Below are 19,707 nucleotides of genomic sequence, written 5' to 3'. Positions count from 1 at the left end.
ACGTAGTGCAGCTCATCCAGGATGGCACATTAATGCGAGCTGTGGCAAGAAGGTTTGCTGTGTCTGTCAGCATAGTGTCCAGAGCATGGAGGCGCTACCAGGAAATAGGCCAGTACATCAGGAGACGTGGAGGAGGCCGTGGGAGGGCAACAACCCAGCAGCAGGACCGCTACCTCCGCCTTTGTGCAAGGAGGAACAGGAGGAGCACTGCCAGAGCCCTGCAAAATGACCTCCAGCAAGCCACAAATGTGCATGTGTCTACTCAAACGATCAGAAACAGACTCCATGAGGGTGGTATGAGGGCCAGACATCCACAGGTGGGGGTTGTGCTTACAGCCCAACACCGTGCAGGATGTTTGGCATTTGCCAGAGAACACCAAGATTGGCAAATTCGCCACTGGTGCCCTGTGCTCTTCACAGATGAAAGCAGGTTCTCACTGAGCACATGTGACAGACATGACAGAGTCTGGAGACGCCAAGGAGAACGTGCTGCTGCCTGCAACATCCTCCAGCATGACCGGTTTGGCAGTGGGTCAGTAATGGTGTGGGGTGGCATTTCTTTGGGGGTCCGCACAGCCCTCCATGTGCTCGCCAGATGTAGCCTGACTGCCATTAGGTACCGAGATGAGATCCTCAGACCCCTTGTGAGACCATATGCTGGTGCGGTTGGCCCTGGGTTCCTCCTAATGCAAGACAATGCTAGACCTCATGTGGCTGGAGTGTGTCAGCAGTTCCTGCAAGACGAAGGCATTGATGCTATGGACTGGCCCGCCCGTTCCCCAGACCTGAATCCAATTGAGCACATCTGGGACATCATGTCTCGCTCCATCCACCAACGTTGCACCATAGACTGTCCAGGAGTTGGCGGATGCTTTAGTCCAGGTCTGGGAGGAGATCCCTCAGGAGACCATCTGCCACCTCATCAGGAGCATGCCCAGGGGCTGTAGAGAGGTCATACAGGCACATGGAGGCCACACACACTACTGAGCCTCATTTTGACTTGTTTTAAGGACATTACATCAAAGTTGGATAAGCCTGTAGTGTGTTTTTCCACTTTAATTTTGAGTGTGACTCCAAATCCAGACCTCCATGGGTTAATAAATTTGATTTCCATTGATAATTTTTGTGTGATTTTGTTGTCAGCACATTCAACTATGTAAAGAACAAAGTATTTAATAAGAATATTTCATTCATTCAGATCTAGGATGTGTTATTTTAGTGGGCCCTTTATTTTTTTGAGCAGTGTATAACAACCAGCAACGGCTGGTAACAACAACAGCTGAACAGGTAACGGACTGAGGCGGTCGCCCAATATCCCTTATGGACTATGAGAAAATTATTTACAGGTAGGTAATTAAAATCCTAATTTTATCTAGCATCTATAAGGGATATTGGGGAATCTAGTATGATGGGGACGTCTGAAAGCTTCCAGAATGGGCAGGAACGTGCAGAGACTGCTGTAGCTCCGCCTGCCCAAACTGGGTATCCTCTTTGGCCAGGGTATCAAACTTGTAGAACTTAACAAAAGTGTTCTTCCCCGACCAGGTAGCAGCTTGGCATAGTTGTAAGGCAGAGACTCCACGGGCAGCCGCCCAGGAAGAACCCACTGATCTCGTAGAGTGGGCTTCAGAGACTTAGGAACAGTTAAGGCTGCCGACACATACTGTAGGCCTGTTGAATAGGAAGCCTAATCCAACAAGCAATGGACTGCTTTGAAGCAGGACAACCCTTTTTCTGCACATCATAGAGCACGAACAAAGAATCCGACTTTCTGATCCGAGCCATTCTCTTGACATAGATCTTCAAGGCTCACACAGCATCCAATGCCTCCGGAGGAGCAGAAGCATCAGAACTGGATGGAATCACAATAGGCTGATTCAAGTGAAACGCAGAGACAATCTTTGGCAGGAACTGCTGCCTAGTCCGAAGCTCCGCTCTGTCCCCGTAAAAGACCAAGTATGTACTTTTACACGACAAGGCCCCCAATTCTGAGACACGTCGAGCAGAAGCCAGGGCCAGTAACATTACAGACTTCCACATGAGGTACTTGTCTTCTACCGTCATCAGGGGTTCAAACCATGAGGACTGTAGAAATTCCAACACAACATTCAGATCCCAGGGTGCCTAAAGGAGGTTGGATGTGGAGTACTCCTTGTAAGAAAGTCTGAACTTCTGGTAACACTGCCAATTTCCTCTGGAAGAAAATGGAGGGGGCTGAAATCTGGACCTTAATGGAACCCTTACCCATACCAGCCTGAAGGAAACGTAAGAAACGTCCCAAGTGAAACTCAGCAGGCGGATACGTGCGTTCCTCGCACCAACAGACATATCTACTCCAGATATGATGATAGTGTTTTGACGTCACAGGCTACCTGGCCTGAACCATGGTAGCAATAACCTTCTTGGAAAGGCCCTTGTGAGCTAGTATGTTCCGCTCAACCTCCATGCCATCAAATAAAGTCGCCGTATGTCCGGGTAGACGAACGGCCCTTGTTGAAGATCTCTTCTAAGTGGTAGAGGCCAAGGGTCTTCAACGGAAATGGCTGCGTACCACACCCTCCGATGCCAATCCAGGGCAATTAGAATTGCCTGGACTCACAGATTTCTGATGCGCTTGAGCACCATAGGGAGGAACGGAATCGGAGAAACAGATAGACCAGCCGGTAAGGCCAAGGCGATATCAGTGCATCCACTGCCCTCGCCTGAGGGTCCCTGGTTCGTGAGCAATACCAGGGAAGATTCTTGTTGAGACGAGAAGACATGTCGATTTGCGGGCAGCCCCACCGGTTGATGACCTGATAGAACACCTGCTGGTGGAGTCCCCACTCCCCCGGGTGGAGATCATGACGACTCAGAAAGTCCGTTTCCCAGTTGTTCACACCCAGAATGAAGATTGCTGACATGGCTCTTGCATGTCTTTCCATCCAGAGGAGTATCTTTGACACCTCTCGAATGCAGGCTCTGCTTTTTGTCCCTTCTTTGTCGACTGATATGCACCACTGCCGTGGCATTGTCCGATTGTACCTGGATCGTGTGATCCTTGAGCAGAGGAGAGGCCTGAAGCAGAGCACTGTAGATCGCCCGAAGTTCCAGAATGTTGATCGGAAGGAGGCTTTCGTGGGCTGACCACCTGCCCTGGAACTGCGCTCCTTGGGTGACAGCTGCCCATCCTCGTAGACTCGCATCTGTCATAAGGAGGGTCCAATCCTGAATTCCGAAACTCCGGCCCTCCAGTAGATTGGAGGACTGCAGCCACCACAGGAGGAAATCCTGGCCTGAGGCGACAGCTGCATCATCCGGTGCATCTGAAGATGTGAACCGGATCATTTGCTCAGGAGATCCAGCTGAAAAGTTCTGACATGGAACCTGCCATATTGGATCGCCTCGTAGGAGGCGACCATCTTCCCCAACAATCTTACGCAAAGATGGATGGACACTTCAGCAGGTCGGAGTACCACGCGGACCATCTCCTGAAGTGTTCTCGCCTTGTCCTCTGGTAGGAACACCTTCTGGGCCACAGTATCCATCAACATCCCCAGGAACAGAAGGCGCTAAGTCGGCTCCAGGTGGGACTTCTGTAAGTTTAGGATCCACCCATGGCGTGACAGAAGTTGAATAGTGCAGTCGATATGGAGCAACAAAAGCTCCCTGGATCTTGCTTTGATCAGAAGGTCATCCAGGTAAGGAACAATGTTGACTCCCTGGACCCGGAACATCATCTCCACCATCACGTATGTGAACACCCTCTGAGCTGTGGACAGGCCGAAGGGCAGTGCCTGGAATTGGAAGGGATTGTCCAGCAGGGCAAACCGCAGGTACGCCTGATGAGGCGGCCAAATCGGAATATGGAGGTAGGCATCCTTGATATCCAAGGAGACCATGAATTCCTGTTTTTCCAGGCCCACAATCACTGCTCGCAGGGATTCCATTTTGAACTTGAACACATTCAAAAAAGGATTCAAGGATTTTAGATTGAAAATGGGTCTTACCGAACTGTCCGGTTTCGGCACCACAAACAGGTTTGAGTAAAACCATTTGCCACGTTGCGGTATTGATACTGGAACAATGGCGTGGGACTGGACCAACATTAGGATTGCCTGTTGCAACACAATTTGCATAGCCTCCAAAGCGGGTAAGCTTGATTTGAAAAATCGTTGGGGAGGCGTACTGTCGAACTCTAGCTTGTAGCCCTGAGAAACGAGATCTCTGACCCAGGTATCCCAGACGTGGCTGAAGTGACGCAGTCGAGCTCCCACCTCAATATCCCCTCAGGGTGGGTGGGCACCGTCATGGTGAGGCCTTAGCGGAAGCAGAACTGGTGGTCTGTTCCTGAGAGCTGGTGATTGCAGGCTTTCTGAACTTACCTCTGGTGCCTCTAGTCGCATTGGAGGCACCTCTGGCATTAGATCAAAATCTGTGAGACAAAGAAAAACTACTGCTGTGACGCAGCGTCCTCTAGAGGGACCTTTAACACTTCCTGTATAGCCAGAATTAGGGGGTCAATACCCTAAGCAGAATCGGGATCCCCGCTAACGGGGTCTAAGTCCTCCCAATCCTCCTGTACATCCTCATCTGTATCAGAGAGTAGTGCAGGTAAACCATGCTTTTGTGGTCCTGCATGAGACGAGGAGGGCTGTGCCGCATCTGCCCTAGCAGCTAAATCTGCAACACCTTGTAGTAGCTGAGTTTTCTGTACATTAGCAGTGAGCTGGGATGACATATCTGACATCATAGTTTTAAGAGACCCTAGCCAGTGGGGCTCTGGACCCTCTTCCCCAGCCCCTTCACTGATTTGTGAAGATTAGCTGCATTGTTCACATGAAACAGAATCAGATGTTAATGGAGAGAATCTGGTGTGGCATACACCACACAGCTTGTGTTTACCCATGTTTCACAGTAAGCACAATCACATACACATAAATCCAGACAGTTATATTGCAAGCCTGCCCTACTGTATGTGAGAGGAGACACGCAGAGAGAAGGTCACAAGCACACCCCTAGCTGTACAGCCCTAGTGAGTAACTATATCACAGTAAACAGTAACAAATTCTGTCCTGTAGAGGACCCAAATAGTGTACAATAGCGGCTCTTCCCCTTTGCTACAGCCTTTACCAGATATCCAACGTGGCAGAGGAGTCAGGGAGCGCTGTGTGTGCTGTGGATGACTGCAGTAAACAGAGGAAGGCGCCAAAATGCCTCTGGTCCCGCTCTGAGGAAGCTCCGCCCCCTCCAGTGGCGCCAGAGCTATAGTTATTTATACTGGCAATGTCTCCTTTCAGCTTAAAAACATCACAACAAGTGCTAGTCTAAGCGGTTTTGTGCCAGTCTGCACAGGAGATCTTAGTGGGACCCCCTGCCCAAACAGCATACCAAAATAACAAACATGAGGGCACTTTTTATCCTGAGGGCACTTTTTTCTAAACTGCCTGTGGGAGGGGGCATAGAGAGGAGGAGCCAGCACACCCAGTTGAAGAAATTTAAAGTGCACTGGCTCCTTTGGACCCCGTCTATACCCATCGTACTGGATTCCCCAATATCCTTTATGGTTGCTAGAGAAAATAGGATTTTAATTACCTACCGGTAAATCCTTTTCTCGTAGTCCGTAGAGGATACTGGGTGCCCGCCCGGTGCTTCGTTATTCCTGCACTGTTACTTAGTTAAGTATTCTGGTTGGTTGAGCTGTTGCTGTTCATGTTTCAAGTTTGGTTAGAATCGCTTTCCTATTGTTCTGTGTGCTGGTTCGTAATCTCACCACTTTTCTTATCCATCCTTCTCTCAAAATATGTCCGTCTCCTCGGGCACAGTTTCCTAGACTGAGTCTGGTAGGAGGGCATAGAGGGAGGCGCCAGCGCACACTATCAAATTCTTAAAGTGCCCAAGGCTCCTAGTGGACCCGTCTATACCCCATGGTACTAAATGGATTCCCAGAATCCTCTATGGACTACGAGAAAAGGATTTACCGGTAGGTGATTAAAATCCTATTTTCGTTTAGATTGTGTTGCTCCCAAAGGCCTCAACGAATCTTTAAGTTTGTCTCATTTTCTTTAAACTCAGGCGGTTATATGCTGCTAATAATTCACCTTTTTTCTTATTGTCCTCCGCTTGTGCCATATTACTGTTGAAGATTTAATCCTTTTAACCTGCTATAATTCTTGACCACTAGATGGTAATAATAATGAAAATTATGTATAATTGAAGCTGTTCTTTCGGCACGATAATATAGATATTTTAGTACACTGAATATTATTTAGATAACCATGTCGGATATTAATTATGTGAGTTTTACTATTTGATATTTAGGCTGCATATCGTATGTTTTTTATTATTCACGAATATGATTGTGAGGCGCACATATCTTTATATGGTTTTAACATTATAGATCTTGATGCTGTTTTAAATTGTAAATGAGCCATGCACTAATATAGAGTTTTGCACTGCACTTTATTTAAACAAATATGAGTTGATGATCAGGTTTTCACACTGTGTTCGTTTACAGTGTGTTACCATGGTGCCCAGAGCCTGCGATGTCACTTCCGGCGCGACGGGGATGCCGCAACCGGAGGTGCAACTGCGGGATGGCGTTCGGGAGCGCCTGGGGACACACTGGAAAGACTTGAGGAGGGTTAGATCACACATGTACAGTAGTATTTAAATGCACTTGTTTGAATTGAATGTTTGTCTGAGGAAGGGGATTGCTACCCGGAAACGTCACATATTAAATAGCACGCCCTGCCGGGCTTTATGCACTTAATCAGCATTTCGTGAGTTTCTGAGTGCCACCTACACTTTGGAGGAGATATATATATATATATATATATATATACACACATACACATACATACATACATACACACACACACACACACACACACACGCATATACATACATATATATATATATATATATATATATATATATATATATATATATATATATATATATATATATATATATTAGAAAATCAGGATAGCACTCAAAGCCATTCCATAAAACACATATAGGTGGTGCAAGGCAGTGGTATAAACACACTCACTTTTCCAGCGTCGTAGAAAAGGTAAACAAGCCAGCACTCACGTGAAGATAAAGCAAAAGAAACAGGGTTTAATGTTTAGCCAATCAGCATGGTCATATACAGCTTACACAAACACAGCCCGACAGCCATTTCAACCGAATCCTGGTTTTCCTCAGGAGCTGTATATGACCATGCCGATTGGCTAAAGATTAAACCTTGTTTATTTTGCTTTATCTTCACGTGAGTGCTGGCTTGTTTACCTTTTCTACGATGCTGGAAAAGTGAGTGTTAGAGATATATATATATATATATATATATATATATATATATATATATATAGATATATATATATATATATATATAGATATATATATATATATATATATATATAAAAGAAGGTAGCGGCACTCAGAGGCTGTAGTGGTCAAAACTTGTATTCCACAAAGATACCAACGTTTTGGGGTACTGTTTCGCATGCTGTTCACCTTGACAAAGGGGACATTTAGTACCCCGAAACGTTGGTATCTTTGTGGAAGATACTACAGCCTCTGAGTGCCGCTACCTTCTTTCCACTTTGTCTTATTCATGATAGAGGGCACCAAAGCAACATTGCAGAATTAGAGGGAATGCCGGTCCGCAAACACTATATATATATATCTCTATCTCTATCTCTCAACCAACAAAACTCTCCTTCTGCACTATTATGCCAAAGAATAATGTAATTTTAGTAAATACTTTTTAGGAAGGGCGGTCTAGTACCACTAAGTTCCTTGTTAGGAGGAGCTGAAGATAGAATGCAGTGTGAAAGAGAGGAAAGTGGCTCCCAGAAATTAAAGCAACTTTTACTACTAAAATAGTTATCTAGAAGACTATTTTAGTAGTAAAACATTTTTTAATTTCTGGGCGCCACTTTCCTCTTTTTCACACTGTGTGTATCTATATGTCTATATATCTCTATCTATATATATATATCTATCTCTATATATATATCTATCTCTATATATATATCTATATATATATATATATATATATATATATATATATATATATATATATATATAATCTTACTATATAATCTATCTATCCCTGGCACTCTGGATTTACGTTCACCTTGCTCCGGTGCCCTCCCCTCAGATTTGCATCCGTATATATCGTCCTTATATGGGCGGCACTCTGACAACCTGAGGAAGGGGAGAAATACCCCGAAACGTCACAAATAAATTTGCCCTGCGTAGCTTTTCTTCACCTTAATAACTGCTTTTACAGTCTCTGAGTGCCGCCCATACAAGGACGATTATATATATAGACACCCCCTGACGAAGTCCATTGACGAAACGCGTTGGGCGTGGCCTGTGGAGCAAAGGACAGACGGTCCAAAACTGATCCTGGTCCCGGTGGAGAAGCGAACGGTATCCGTGATCCCTGCGGTTGAAGGAGATTCATCGACGGGTGAGATCGGGTCCGATGCTGGACAGACCGGAGGACTAAGTGCACCGTTTTTAACTAAGATGTATGTGAGCATATGTTAAAATTAAATGGAATTGTGAACCTTTGTATTTAAATCTGCGCCCTCCATTTCTTCTTTCAATATATATATATATATATATATATATATATATATATATATATATATATATATATCTCCTATATAATAAGCTCTGTGATTCTGTGCCCGGGTCTCTAACGCTGGGCGTGGCTAGGAGCTCCCATTGGGTTAGTGGCAGGTCTATCACACCCAGTCCACAGCTGATTGGCCGAGAAACGCCCTCCCACACAGGTTACATCCAATGGGAGGCTCTGCCCTTTGCCTGCTGTGTTTTCACAGAGCAGGATTAGCAATGGGACTGATGGAGCTGCAACTCCAGCCCCTCACCCTAAAACAGGCCCACTGCATCTGCAGCACCATACCCTCCAACACTTTACACATAAACACGGATGCAAATTCGAAAAGGGGGCGTGGCCACGGGTACAGCACGTGGCCACACAACTTTTCCTATACTTTCAATGGAAGCTTGGAGAGTTAAAAAAAAACGGTACAGACCATAAAAAAAGGGACTGTACCTGCCACAAAGGCCCAGCTGGAGGGTATGCCACTGCATCTGCAGCAAGTCTCTGCGCTGTAGATAGGGGAAAAAACATCCTTTTACTGCAGCTCCCTATGGGGGTCATTCCAAGTTGATCGCTAGCTGCATTCGTTCCCTGTCCAGCGATCAGCCAAAAACTCGGCACTTCTGCGCATGCAGCGCAATGCGCACGTGCGGCGTACTATTACAACGAACGATGTAGTTTTACACAGGGTCTAGCGATGCTTTTCAGTCGCACAGGCAGCCGCACAGTGATTGACCGGAAGAGGGCGTTTCTGGGTGTCAACTGCCCGTTTTCAGGGAGTGTTCGGAAAAACGCAGGCGTGGCTGGCCGAACGCAGGGCATGTTCAGGAACTGAATGGTCTGAAGTGATCGCAAGCGCCGAGTAGGTCTGAAGCTACTCTGAAACTGCACAAAATATTTTTGTACCTGCTCTCCGATCCCTTCGTTCGCACTTCTGCTAAGCTAAAATACACTCCCAGTGAGCGGCGGCATAGCGTTTGCACGGCTGCTAAAAACTGCTAGCGAGCGATCAACTCGGAATGACCACCAATGTCTTGCTGCCAGTCCACCTGCCCCCTCCGGCATCAACAATCCCCACTCCCTAGCCGCGCCGCAGGTGGAACAAAAGCTGCTGCGGCCACCGGAATAGATGTGTATGAAAGTGGCGCAGCAGAAGGCTTTCATAGGCCTCCCTGCGCCGCATACTCTCTGAGCCCCGGCCCCTGCTCTGCGTGTGATGTCACAGAAGTGCCTCCCCACCACAGCCGCACCCAGATCCCCAGAGGCCCTGACTCCGCAACACAGCACATGGCCTGCCGGCCTGGAAGCCCCGAGATGGTTAATGTAGCGGATAGAGAGGGTGATATCGCGGAGGCTAATGTCTAGGCGCTGAATCAATGTAAAAGGTGACAGTGCTGTGCAGTGCAGTGGGTGTGCAGTCAGGGCCGTTGCTAGAGTGTTCGGCGCCCCCCTGCAAACTATAAAATTTGCACCCTTGCATACTTTACAAACACACAGCGCACATAATGCCCCCTGTACCAGAGACGCTTGCACACGTAACGCCCCCTGTACCAGTGACGCTTACACACGTAACGCCCCCTGTACAAGTGACGCTTACACACGTAATGCCCCCTGTACCAGTGACGCTTACACACGTAACGCCCCCTGTACTAGTGACGCTTACACACGTAACGCCCCCTGTACCAGTGACGCTTACACACGTAACGCCCCCTGTACCAGTGACGCTTACACACATAATGCCCCCTCTACCAGTGACGCTTACACACGTAATGCCCCCTGTATCAGTGCTGCTTACACACATTATGCAGCAGTCACACATACACACAACAGACACATATATACACACAAACACACACACATACAGTACATACATTACACACATACACAGTCACACATATATACAGTATATGCAGACACTGTATATACACACACACACACACACACACACACACACTCTTTCCAGACACTTATCTAATGAAGTGTGGCTGGCCGAAGCTGTAGCAGCTCATCCTCCTGCTGCAGCATGCTCCCATGTAGCTCCGCCCCTTACTGCCATCTAGCCCCGCCCACTTTGTCTCCCTTCCGGCCACTGAATGTCACACAGGGGAGGGGAGGTGAGAGAGGAGGTTTTGTGCTGACGGCGCCGAGGGGGTGAGGAGGCTTTGTGCTGCCGGCGCAGAGGAGGAGAAAAGGTTTTGTGCTTCCGGCGCCACTGCATGTGTGACAGCAGCCGGCAGCAGCAGCAGGGATAGCAGCAGCAACTCAGCACAGGGACGCAGAGCAGGGAGAACGTCTCTCCTTCCTGGTGCCTCCCTGCACTGCATCCCTTTGCTGAGCGGCTAGCGCCGGACCTGTGTGCAGTGTCACTGACACTGCACAGCACTCTCACACCTTTTACATTGATTCAGCCAGTCACCCAGTTCTGCCAGCCAGTCACTACTGTTAGCACCAGTGTCCCAATGCGCCGTATTACAGGGAAGTAGACACACTAAATAAACTACAGCTCCCAGCAGCCCTTAGCGCCGTAGCATTCCGGCCCGTAGGGCTGCTGGGAGGTGTAGTTTATTGAGTGCATCTTCTTCCCTGTAATGCGGCGCGTTGGGACACCGGCGCTAACAATAGTGACTGGCTGCTGTGCGAGTCTCCGGGAGAGCCACTGCCAAAGGGAGGACAGCAGCTTAGCTGCTGACAGGAGGAGAAGCAGGAGAAGCATTACTCACCCCTCTCCCACTCACAGTACCTCCGGGTCCCATCCGTTGCACCCCCACACACCCCCTCCAGCACCCGCTGTAGCTCCGGGCCCCCTCCCCCACCTGCAGCAACCCCGCACCTGCCCCTCCCTCCGCACCACCGCATCCGCCCCTCCCCCACCCGGGACACCCCCGCAACTGCTCCTCCCCCACCCGCAGTGGCTCCGGACCACCACCCGTGGCATCCACGCACCCTCCCCCACATGTGGCACCACCGCACCAGCCCCTCCCCCACCTGCGGCAACACCTCAACCGCCCATCCCGCGGCACCCCAGGGTCCCATCCGCATCTTCCCCGCACCCGCCACTCCCCCAACCAAAGCACCTACTAGGTGATTCATCAGGCTCTGTGTGCACTGTTCACGCCGTTGCAAGGGGCTTCGACCCCTTAACCATTGCACGCCCTTTGTCCGTGCAATATTTAACCACTCACACAATTATGATTGGATGTAATACTCCACATAATAAAAATATTGCACGCCACAAGGGTGTGCAAAAGTTAAGGGGGCGTAGACCCTTACGACGGAGTGAAGAGCGCCCGTAGGGCGCGATGAATCACCTAGTGTGTGTGTGTGTGTGTGTGTGTGTGTGTGTGTGTGTGTGTGTGTGTGTGTGTGTGTGTGTGTGTGTGTATATATATATATATATATATATATATATATATATATATATATATGTAGTATCAAGTTGGCGTAGTGTTTATATTTTGCATTTAACATACCTCTGTCTGCGGTAGGAAGCATTGGGGAGATTCTCAGAGGGCCTTCCAGGAGAGTGGGAGGGGAGAGGAAAGCCCGGCTTTCAGGGAGTCGGCCAATCGGAGACAATCCGTATGGTGAACCGTCTAGAAATATTGGGGAATACATGACACGATGAGACCATGAACCAACTTCATTATATAGTCACTTTTTTTCCAGGTCTATGGGACCAGTGATCAGAGAGTAAATGAAATCCCACTGCTTAATACACTCCTGTACAGGAAATGTATGGAACATCCATTCTCCGCTATGTGTTTTCCATGAGGTTGCTAAGACAAGAGAATTGCTACGCAGTGTAACACACAACATTCTGGAGTTCATCCTGCTCCCCCCTCCTCTATGCACTGAAGTCAGGGTAAACAAAAAAAATAAGAATTTACTCACCGGTAATTCTATTTCTCGTAGTCCGTAGTGGATGCTGGGAACTCCGTAAGGACCATGGGGAATAGCGGGCTCCGAAGGAGGCTGGGCACTCTAGAAAGATCTTAGACTACCTGGTGTGCACTGGCTCCTCCCACTATGACCCTCCTCCAAGCCTCAGTTAGGTACTGTGCCCGGACGAGCGTACACAATAAGGAAGGATTTTGAATCCCGGGTAAGACTCATACCAGCCACACCAATCACACCGTACAACTCGTGATATGAAACACAGTTAACAGTATGAAACAAAAGAGCCTCTCAACAGATGGCTCAACAATAACCCGATTTAGTTAACAATAACTATGTACAAGTAATGCAGATAAACCGCACTTGGGATGGGCGCCCAGCATCCACTACGGACTACGAGAAATAGAATTACCGGTGAGTAAATTCTTATTTTCTCTAACGTCCTAGTGGATGCTGGGAACTCCGTAAGGACCATGGGGATTATACCAAAGCTCCCAAACGGGCGGGAGAGTGCGGATGACTCTGCAGCACCGAATGAGAGAACTCCAGGTCCTCCTCAGCCAGGGTATCAAATTTGTAGAATTTTGCAAACCAAGTAGCTGCTCGGCAAAGTTGTAAAGCCGAGACCCCTCGGGCAGCCGCCCAAGATGAGCCCACCTTCCTTGTGGAATGGGCATTGACAGATTTTGGCTGTGGCAGGCCTGCCACAGTATGTGCAAGCTGAATTGTACTACAAATCCAACGAGCAATAGTCTGCTTAGAAGCAGGAGCACCCAGCTTGTTGGGTGCATATAGGATAAACAGCGAGTCAGATTTTCTGACTCCAGCCGTCCTGGAAACATATATTTTCAGGGCCCTGACAACGTCTAGCAACTTGGAGTCCTCCAAATCCTTAGTAGCCGCAGGCACCAAATAGGCTGGTTCAGGTGAAACGCTGACACCACCTTAGGGAGAAACTGGGGACGAGTCCTCAATTCTGCCCTATCCATATGGAAAATCAAATAAGGGCTTTTACAAGACAAAGCCGCCAATTCTGATACTCGCCTGGCAGAAGCCAAGGCCAATAACATAACCACCTTCCATGTGAGATATTTCAGATCCACGGTTTTTAGTGGTTCAAACCAATGTGATTTTAAGAAAACTCAACACCACGTTGAGATCCCAAGGTGCCACAGGAGGCACAAACGGGGGCTGACTATGCAGCACTCCTTTTATAAATGTCTGAACTTCAGGTACTGAAGCGAGTTCTTTTTTGAAAGAAAATCGACAGAGCCGAGATCTGTACCTTAATGGAACCCAATTTAAGGCCCATAGTCACTCCTGCTTGCAGGAAATGCAGAAATCGACCTAGTTGAAATTCCTCTGTTGGGGCCCTTTCGGCCTCACACCATGCAACATATTTTCGCCATATGCGGTGATAATGAGTTGCTGTAACCTCTTTCCTGGCTTTAGTAAGCGTAGGAATTACTTCCTCCGGAATGCCCTTTTCCTTCAGGATCCGGCGTTCAACCGCCATGCCGTCAAACGCAGCCGCGGTAAGTCTTGGAACAGACAGGGCCCCTGCTGCCGCAGGTCCTGACTGAGTGGCAGAGGCCATGGGTCCTCTGATATAAATTCTTGAAGTTCTGGGTACCAAGCTCTTCTTGGCCATCCACGAGTATTGTTCTTACTCCTCGCCTTCTTATTATTCTCAGTACCTTTGGTATGAGAGGCAGAGGGGAGAACACCTAAACCGACTGGTACACCCACGGTGTTACCAGAGCGTCCATAGCTATCGCCTGAGGGTCCCTTGACCTGGAGCAATATCTTTTATAGCTTTTTGTTAAGGCGGGACGCCATCATGTCCACCTGTGGCCTTTCCCAATGGTGTACAATCCTATTGGAAGACTTCTGGAGGAAGTCCCCATTCTCCCGGGTGGAGGTCGTGTCTGTTGAGAAGATCTGCTTCCCAGTTGTCCACTCCGGGAATGAACACTGCTGACAGTGCTAACACATGATTTTCCGCCTATCGGAGAATCCTTGTGGCTTCTGCCATCGCCATCCTGCTTTTTGTGCCGCCCTGTTGATTACATGGGCGACTGCCGTGATGTTGTCTGATTGGATCAGTACCGGCTGGTTTTGAAGCAGAGGCCTTGCTGGCCTCAGGGCATTGTAAATGGCCCTCAGATCCAGAATATTTATGTGTAGGGAAATAACCTGACTTGACCAAAGTCCCTGGAAGTTTCTTCCCTATGTGACTGCCCCCCAGCCTCAAAGGCTGGAATCCATGGTCACTAGGACCTAGTCCTGTATGCCGAACCTGCGGCCCTCTTGAAGATGGGCACTCTGCAGCCACCACAGTAGAGATACCCTGGTCCTTGAAGACAGGGTTATCAGCCTATGCATCGGAAGATGCGATCCGGACCACTTGTCCAACAGGTCCCTCTGAAAAGTTCTTGTATGGAACCTGCCTAATGGGATTGCTTCGTAAGAAGCTACCATTTTTCCCAGGACTCGCGTGCAATGATGCACCGCTACCTATTTTGGTTTCAGGAGGTCTCTGACTAGAGATGACAACTCCTTGGCTTTCTCCTCCGGGAGAAACACTATTTCTGGTTTATGTCCAGAACCATCCCCAGGAACAGTAGACGTGTCATAGGAACCAGCTGTGACTTTGGACTGTTTAGAATCCACCTATGCTGTTGTAGCACTTTCCAAAATAGTGCTACCCCGACTACCAACTGCTCCTTGGACCTCGCCCTTATAACGAGATTGTCCAAATACGGGATAATTACAACTCCCTTTTTTTTTTTTTTTTTTTTAAGGAGTATCATCATTTCGGCCATTACCTTGATAAAACACCCTCGGTGCCATGTACAGTCCAAACGGCAGTGTCTGGACTTGATAATGGTAATCCTGTACCACAAATCTGAGGTACTCCTGGCGAGGATGGTAAATGGGGACATGCAGGTAAGCATCCTTGATGTCCCGGGATACCATGTAATCCCCCTCGTCCAGGCTTGCAATAACCGCCCTGAGCGATTCCATCTTGAACTTGAATTTTTTTATGTTCAAGGATTTTAATATAAAATGGGTCACACCGAACCATGCGGTTTCGGTACCCCAACCCGTGTGGAATAGTAACCCCGTCCTTGTTGAAGTAGGGGCACCTTGAGTATTACCTGCTGGGAATACCGCTTATTAATTGCCTCTAGCACAGCCTCCCTGCCTGAGGGAGTTGTCAGCAAGGCATATTTTAGGAAACGGCTGGGGGGAGACATCTCTAATTCCAGCTTGTACCCCTGAAATACTACTTGGAAGAAACAGGGATCCACCTGTGAGCGAGCCCACTAATTGCTGAAATTTTTGAGGCGGCCCCCCACCGTACCTGGCTACACCTGTGGAGCACCCGCGTCATGGTGTGTACTCACAGGAGGCGGGGGAAGAATCTTGATTCTGGGAACAGGCTGACTGGTGCAGCTTTTTCCCTCTACCCTTGTCTCTGTACAGAAAGGAAGCGCCATTTGACCCGCTTGCTTTTCTGAAGCCGAAAGGACTGTACCTTTTTCTGTGAGGAAACCTGAGGTAAAATTATTTCTTCCCAGCAGTTGCTGTGGATACGAGGTCCCAGAGACCATCCCCAAATAATTCCTCACCCTTATAAGGCTCTCTATGCGCTTTTTAAGTCAGCATCACCTGTCCAGTGACAGGTCTCTAATACCCTCCTGACAGAATGGACATTACATTTATTTTGGATGCCAGCCGGCAAAATATCCCTCTGTGCATCCCCCATATATAAGACAACGTCTTTAATATGTTTTTATGTTTGCCAACTATTATCCCTGTTTGACAGGGTCACCAACCACGCTGCAGCAGCACTATCTGCAGGTCTCAGTCTAGTACCTGAGTGTGTAAATACAGACTTCAGGATAGCCTCCTGTTTTTTATCAACAGGTACCTATTAAAGTGGCCGTATCCTAAGACGGCAGTGCCACCTTTTTTGACAAACGTGTGAGCGCCTTATCCACCCTAGGGGATATCTCCCAGCGTAACTTATCCTCCTGGCGGGAAAGGGTACGCCATCAGTAACTTTTTATAAATTACCAGTTTCTTAACGGGGGAACCCACGGTTTTCACACACTTCATTTATTCATCTGATGGGGGAACAAAACACTGCCTGTTTTTTCTCCCCAAACCTAAAACCCATTTATAGAGGTTAAAGTCAGAAATGTATAACACATTTTTTATTGCCGGGATCAAGTCACGGATTGGATTGTGTATATGTCTCCACCTTGTCGACACTGGAGTCAGACTCCGTGTCGACATCTGTGTCTGCCATCTGAGAGAGCGGGCGTTTTTGAGCCCCTGATGGCCTTTGAGACGCCTGGGCAGGCGCGGGCTGCGAAGCCGGCTGTCCCACAGCTGTTACGTCATCCACCCTTTTATGTAAGGAGTTGACACTGTCGGTTAATACCTTTTACCTCTCTATCCACTCTGGTGTCGGCCCCACAGGGGGCGCCATCACATATATCGGCCTCTGTTCCGTCACCATATAAGCCTCTTCATTCAACATGTCGACACAGCCGTACCGACACACCGCAGACACACAGGGAATGCTCTAAACGAGGACAGGACCCACAAAAGCCCTTTGGGGGGACAGAGTGAGAGTATGCCAGCACACACCAGAGCGCTATATACTGCAGGGACTAACTGAGTTATGTCCCCTATAGCTTTATATCTATATATATATATAATGTATACTGCGCCTAAATTTAGTGCCCCCTCTCTCTTTTTTTAACCCTTGTAGACTGCAGGGGAGAGCCAGGGAGCTTCCCTCCAACGGAGCTGTGAGGGAAAATGGCGCCAGTGTGCTGAGGAGATAGGCTCCGCCCCTTTTTCGCGGCCTATTCTCCCGTTTTTTATGGACTTCTGGCAGGGGTATTTACCTCATATATAGCCCCTGGGGCTATATATTGAGGTATTTTTGCCAGCCAAGGTGTTTTTATTGCTGCCTCAGAGCGCCCCCCCCCAGCGCTCTGCACCCTCAGTGACCGGAGTGTGAAGTGTGTATGAGGAGCAATGGCGCACAGCTGCAGTGCTGTGCGCTACCTTGGTGAAGACTGAGTCTTCATGCCGCCGATTTTCCGGACCATATTCTTGCTTCTGGCTCTGTAAGGGGGACGGCGGCGCGGCTCCGGGACCGAACATCAAGGCTGGGCCTGCGGTCGATCCCTCTGGAGCTAATGGTGTCCAGTAGCCTAAGAAGCCCAATCCGGCTGCAAGCAGGCGAGTTCGCTTCTTCTCCCCTTAGTCCCTCGCTGCAGTGAGCCTGTTGCCAGCAGGTCTCACTGAAAAGAACAAATTCTAAGACTATAACTTTCTAAGAGCTCAGGAGAGCCCCTAGTGTGCATCCAACCTCGGCCGGGCACGAAATCTAACTGAGGCTTGGAGGAGGGTCATAGTGGGAGGAGCCAGTGCACACCAGGTAGTCTAAGATCTTTCTAGAGTGCCCAGCCTCCTTCGGAGCCCGCTATTCCCCATGGTCCTTACGGAGTTCCCAGCATCCACTAGGACGTTAGAGAAAAACAAAAAAAATAGCTGGACACACAGGTCTAGATGACAGTAACATGAGGGGACATCAGTGTCGTAGACAAGCATGCCTTTTGTGCACTCTGATCAATAGTGGAATATTACTGATCTGCAGGGCATGTTGGGACCTACAGTACAAGATGTTGTTATTTATTATTACCAGTTATTTATATAGCGCACACATATTCCGCAGCGCTTTACAGAGAATACTGCAATTGTCCATTCACATCAGTCCCTGCCCCAGTGGAGTTTACAATCTATAATCCCTATCACATGTACACACAGACACAATCACACTAGTGTCAATTTTGTTGGAAGCCAATTAACCTACCAGTATATTTTTGGATTGTGGGAGGAAACCGGAGTACCCGGAGGAAACCCACGCAAGTTCGGGGAGAATATACAAACTCCGCACAGTTAGGGCCATGGTGGGAATAGAATTCATGACCTCAGTGCTGTGAGGCAGTAATGCTAACCATTACGCCAGCTGTAGTGCCACTGGCTACCTAGTTTATTTTGCATAGGGAACGTATTTCCCAGCACATTTACATGCATCACAAGGAGTGAGTATGTCCAGATTTGGTTTGATCATCCACTAGGTTGGTCTGTGGATCAGTGCGTGGCCCAAAGAACAGACTGCGTTCTCAGGACCTGATTCAGGAAGGATTGCAAATTCTGCAATCCTTTGGATCGCATGCTGGGGGCCACCAATCGCAGGGCAAGCCACCCCTCCCACTGAAATTGCGGTCGCACCGCAATTACAGCGTGATCGCTAAAAATGTCGCACACATCCTCTTCGTAGTTTTTGCGACTCGTGAATCAGGCCCTTGGTGCAGACAATGAGGACCACATACACAACGACCAATAGATATAGCAGGATGGGGGTCCATGTACACTGCAATTTGCTGATCAATCCTGAAATGACCTTAACTGGCGGATAAAATCATAGCATTTATGACTAGTATAAAAATGGCCACGGATGCTTATTGCTATGGAACAGGAACCCCAATGGCCAAATACAACTGTAGTGTTGCTTTTCTTCTTTACCATACTATACATAATCTTTCATCCAAAGCAGAACTTTCCATTTGTTCAGCACAAGCTCCAACTTTGGGGAGAGCGTTTCCACTATGGCTGCACCAAATCCTGCATTTGCTTTAGTATTCTGGACAAATACATTAAATTCCATTGGACAAAACCTTTCTTAACACCATACAGAATCTAGTATCAGAGACAGCAGCAGGTTTGTCAGCCCCATACCGGCTGGCCAGGCAATGAGATGAAGTGACACAAGAAGGGCTGTGGCTCATTGGCACTTCTGTCACTCCCACCATGGTGCCAGTCCGGCCAGTATAGGAGTCTGAGCAGTTCCAGTTGCTGAGGGGAAAATGTATCAAAGCTTGGAGAGAGATAACCAATCAGCTCCTGACATTTTTCAAACACAGCCTGTAAAAAGGACAGGAGCTGATTGGTACTCCCCACGGCACGATACCCAGTTTTCTATTTATTCCTCTCCTCCTATGTGAAGCTGTACTGCTGCTGAGAATAGCTGGGGTCCGGGGTGTGCATGTGGTGGGAAAAGTAAAGATGATAAGAAGGATGAGGTGTTAGAGCTAGCAACCTGT

The 19,707-nt window shown here is 48.3% G+C and overlaps 1 protein-coding gene across 4 annotated transcripts in view; it reads right to left on the bottom strand.

Moving 5' to 3' along the window:
- Positions 1 to 19,707, bottom strand: part of MIA2 (MIA SH3 domain ER export factor 2) — a 298,404-nt gene that overhangs the window by 49,507 nt on the left and 229,190 nt on the right. For 3 of the 4 annotated variants that reach the window (XM_063947624.1, XM_063947625.1, XM_063947627.1), the window contains one exon: positions 12,091 to 12,213. The exons of the other annotated variant lie outside the window; for it this stretch is intronic. In XM_063947624.1, coding sequence (XP_063803694.1) covers positions 12,091 to 12,213 — 123 coding nt within the window. The remainder of the gene's footprint in view (positions 1 to 12,090; positions 12,214 to 19,707) is intronic. 4 annotated transcript variants of the gene reach the window in all.

Source organism: Pseudophryne corroboree, chromosome 12 (assembly GCF_028390025.1).
Source record: "Pseudophryne corroboree isolate aPseCor3 chromosome 12, aPseCor3.hap2, whole genome shotgun sequence".
In the NCBI taxonomy this organism is placed as follows: Eukaryota; Metazoa; Chordata; class Amphibia; order Anura; family Myobatrachidae; genus Pseudophryne; species Pseudophryne corroboree.
This window is presented reverse-complemented; position numbering and strand designations above follow the sequence as displayed.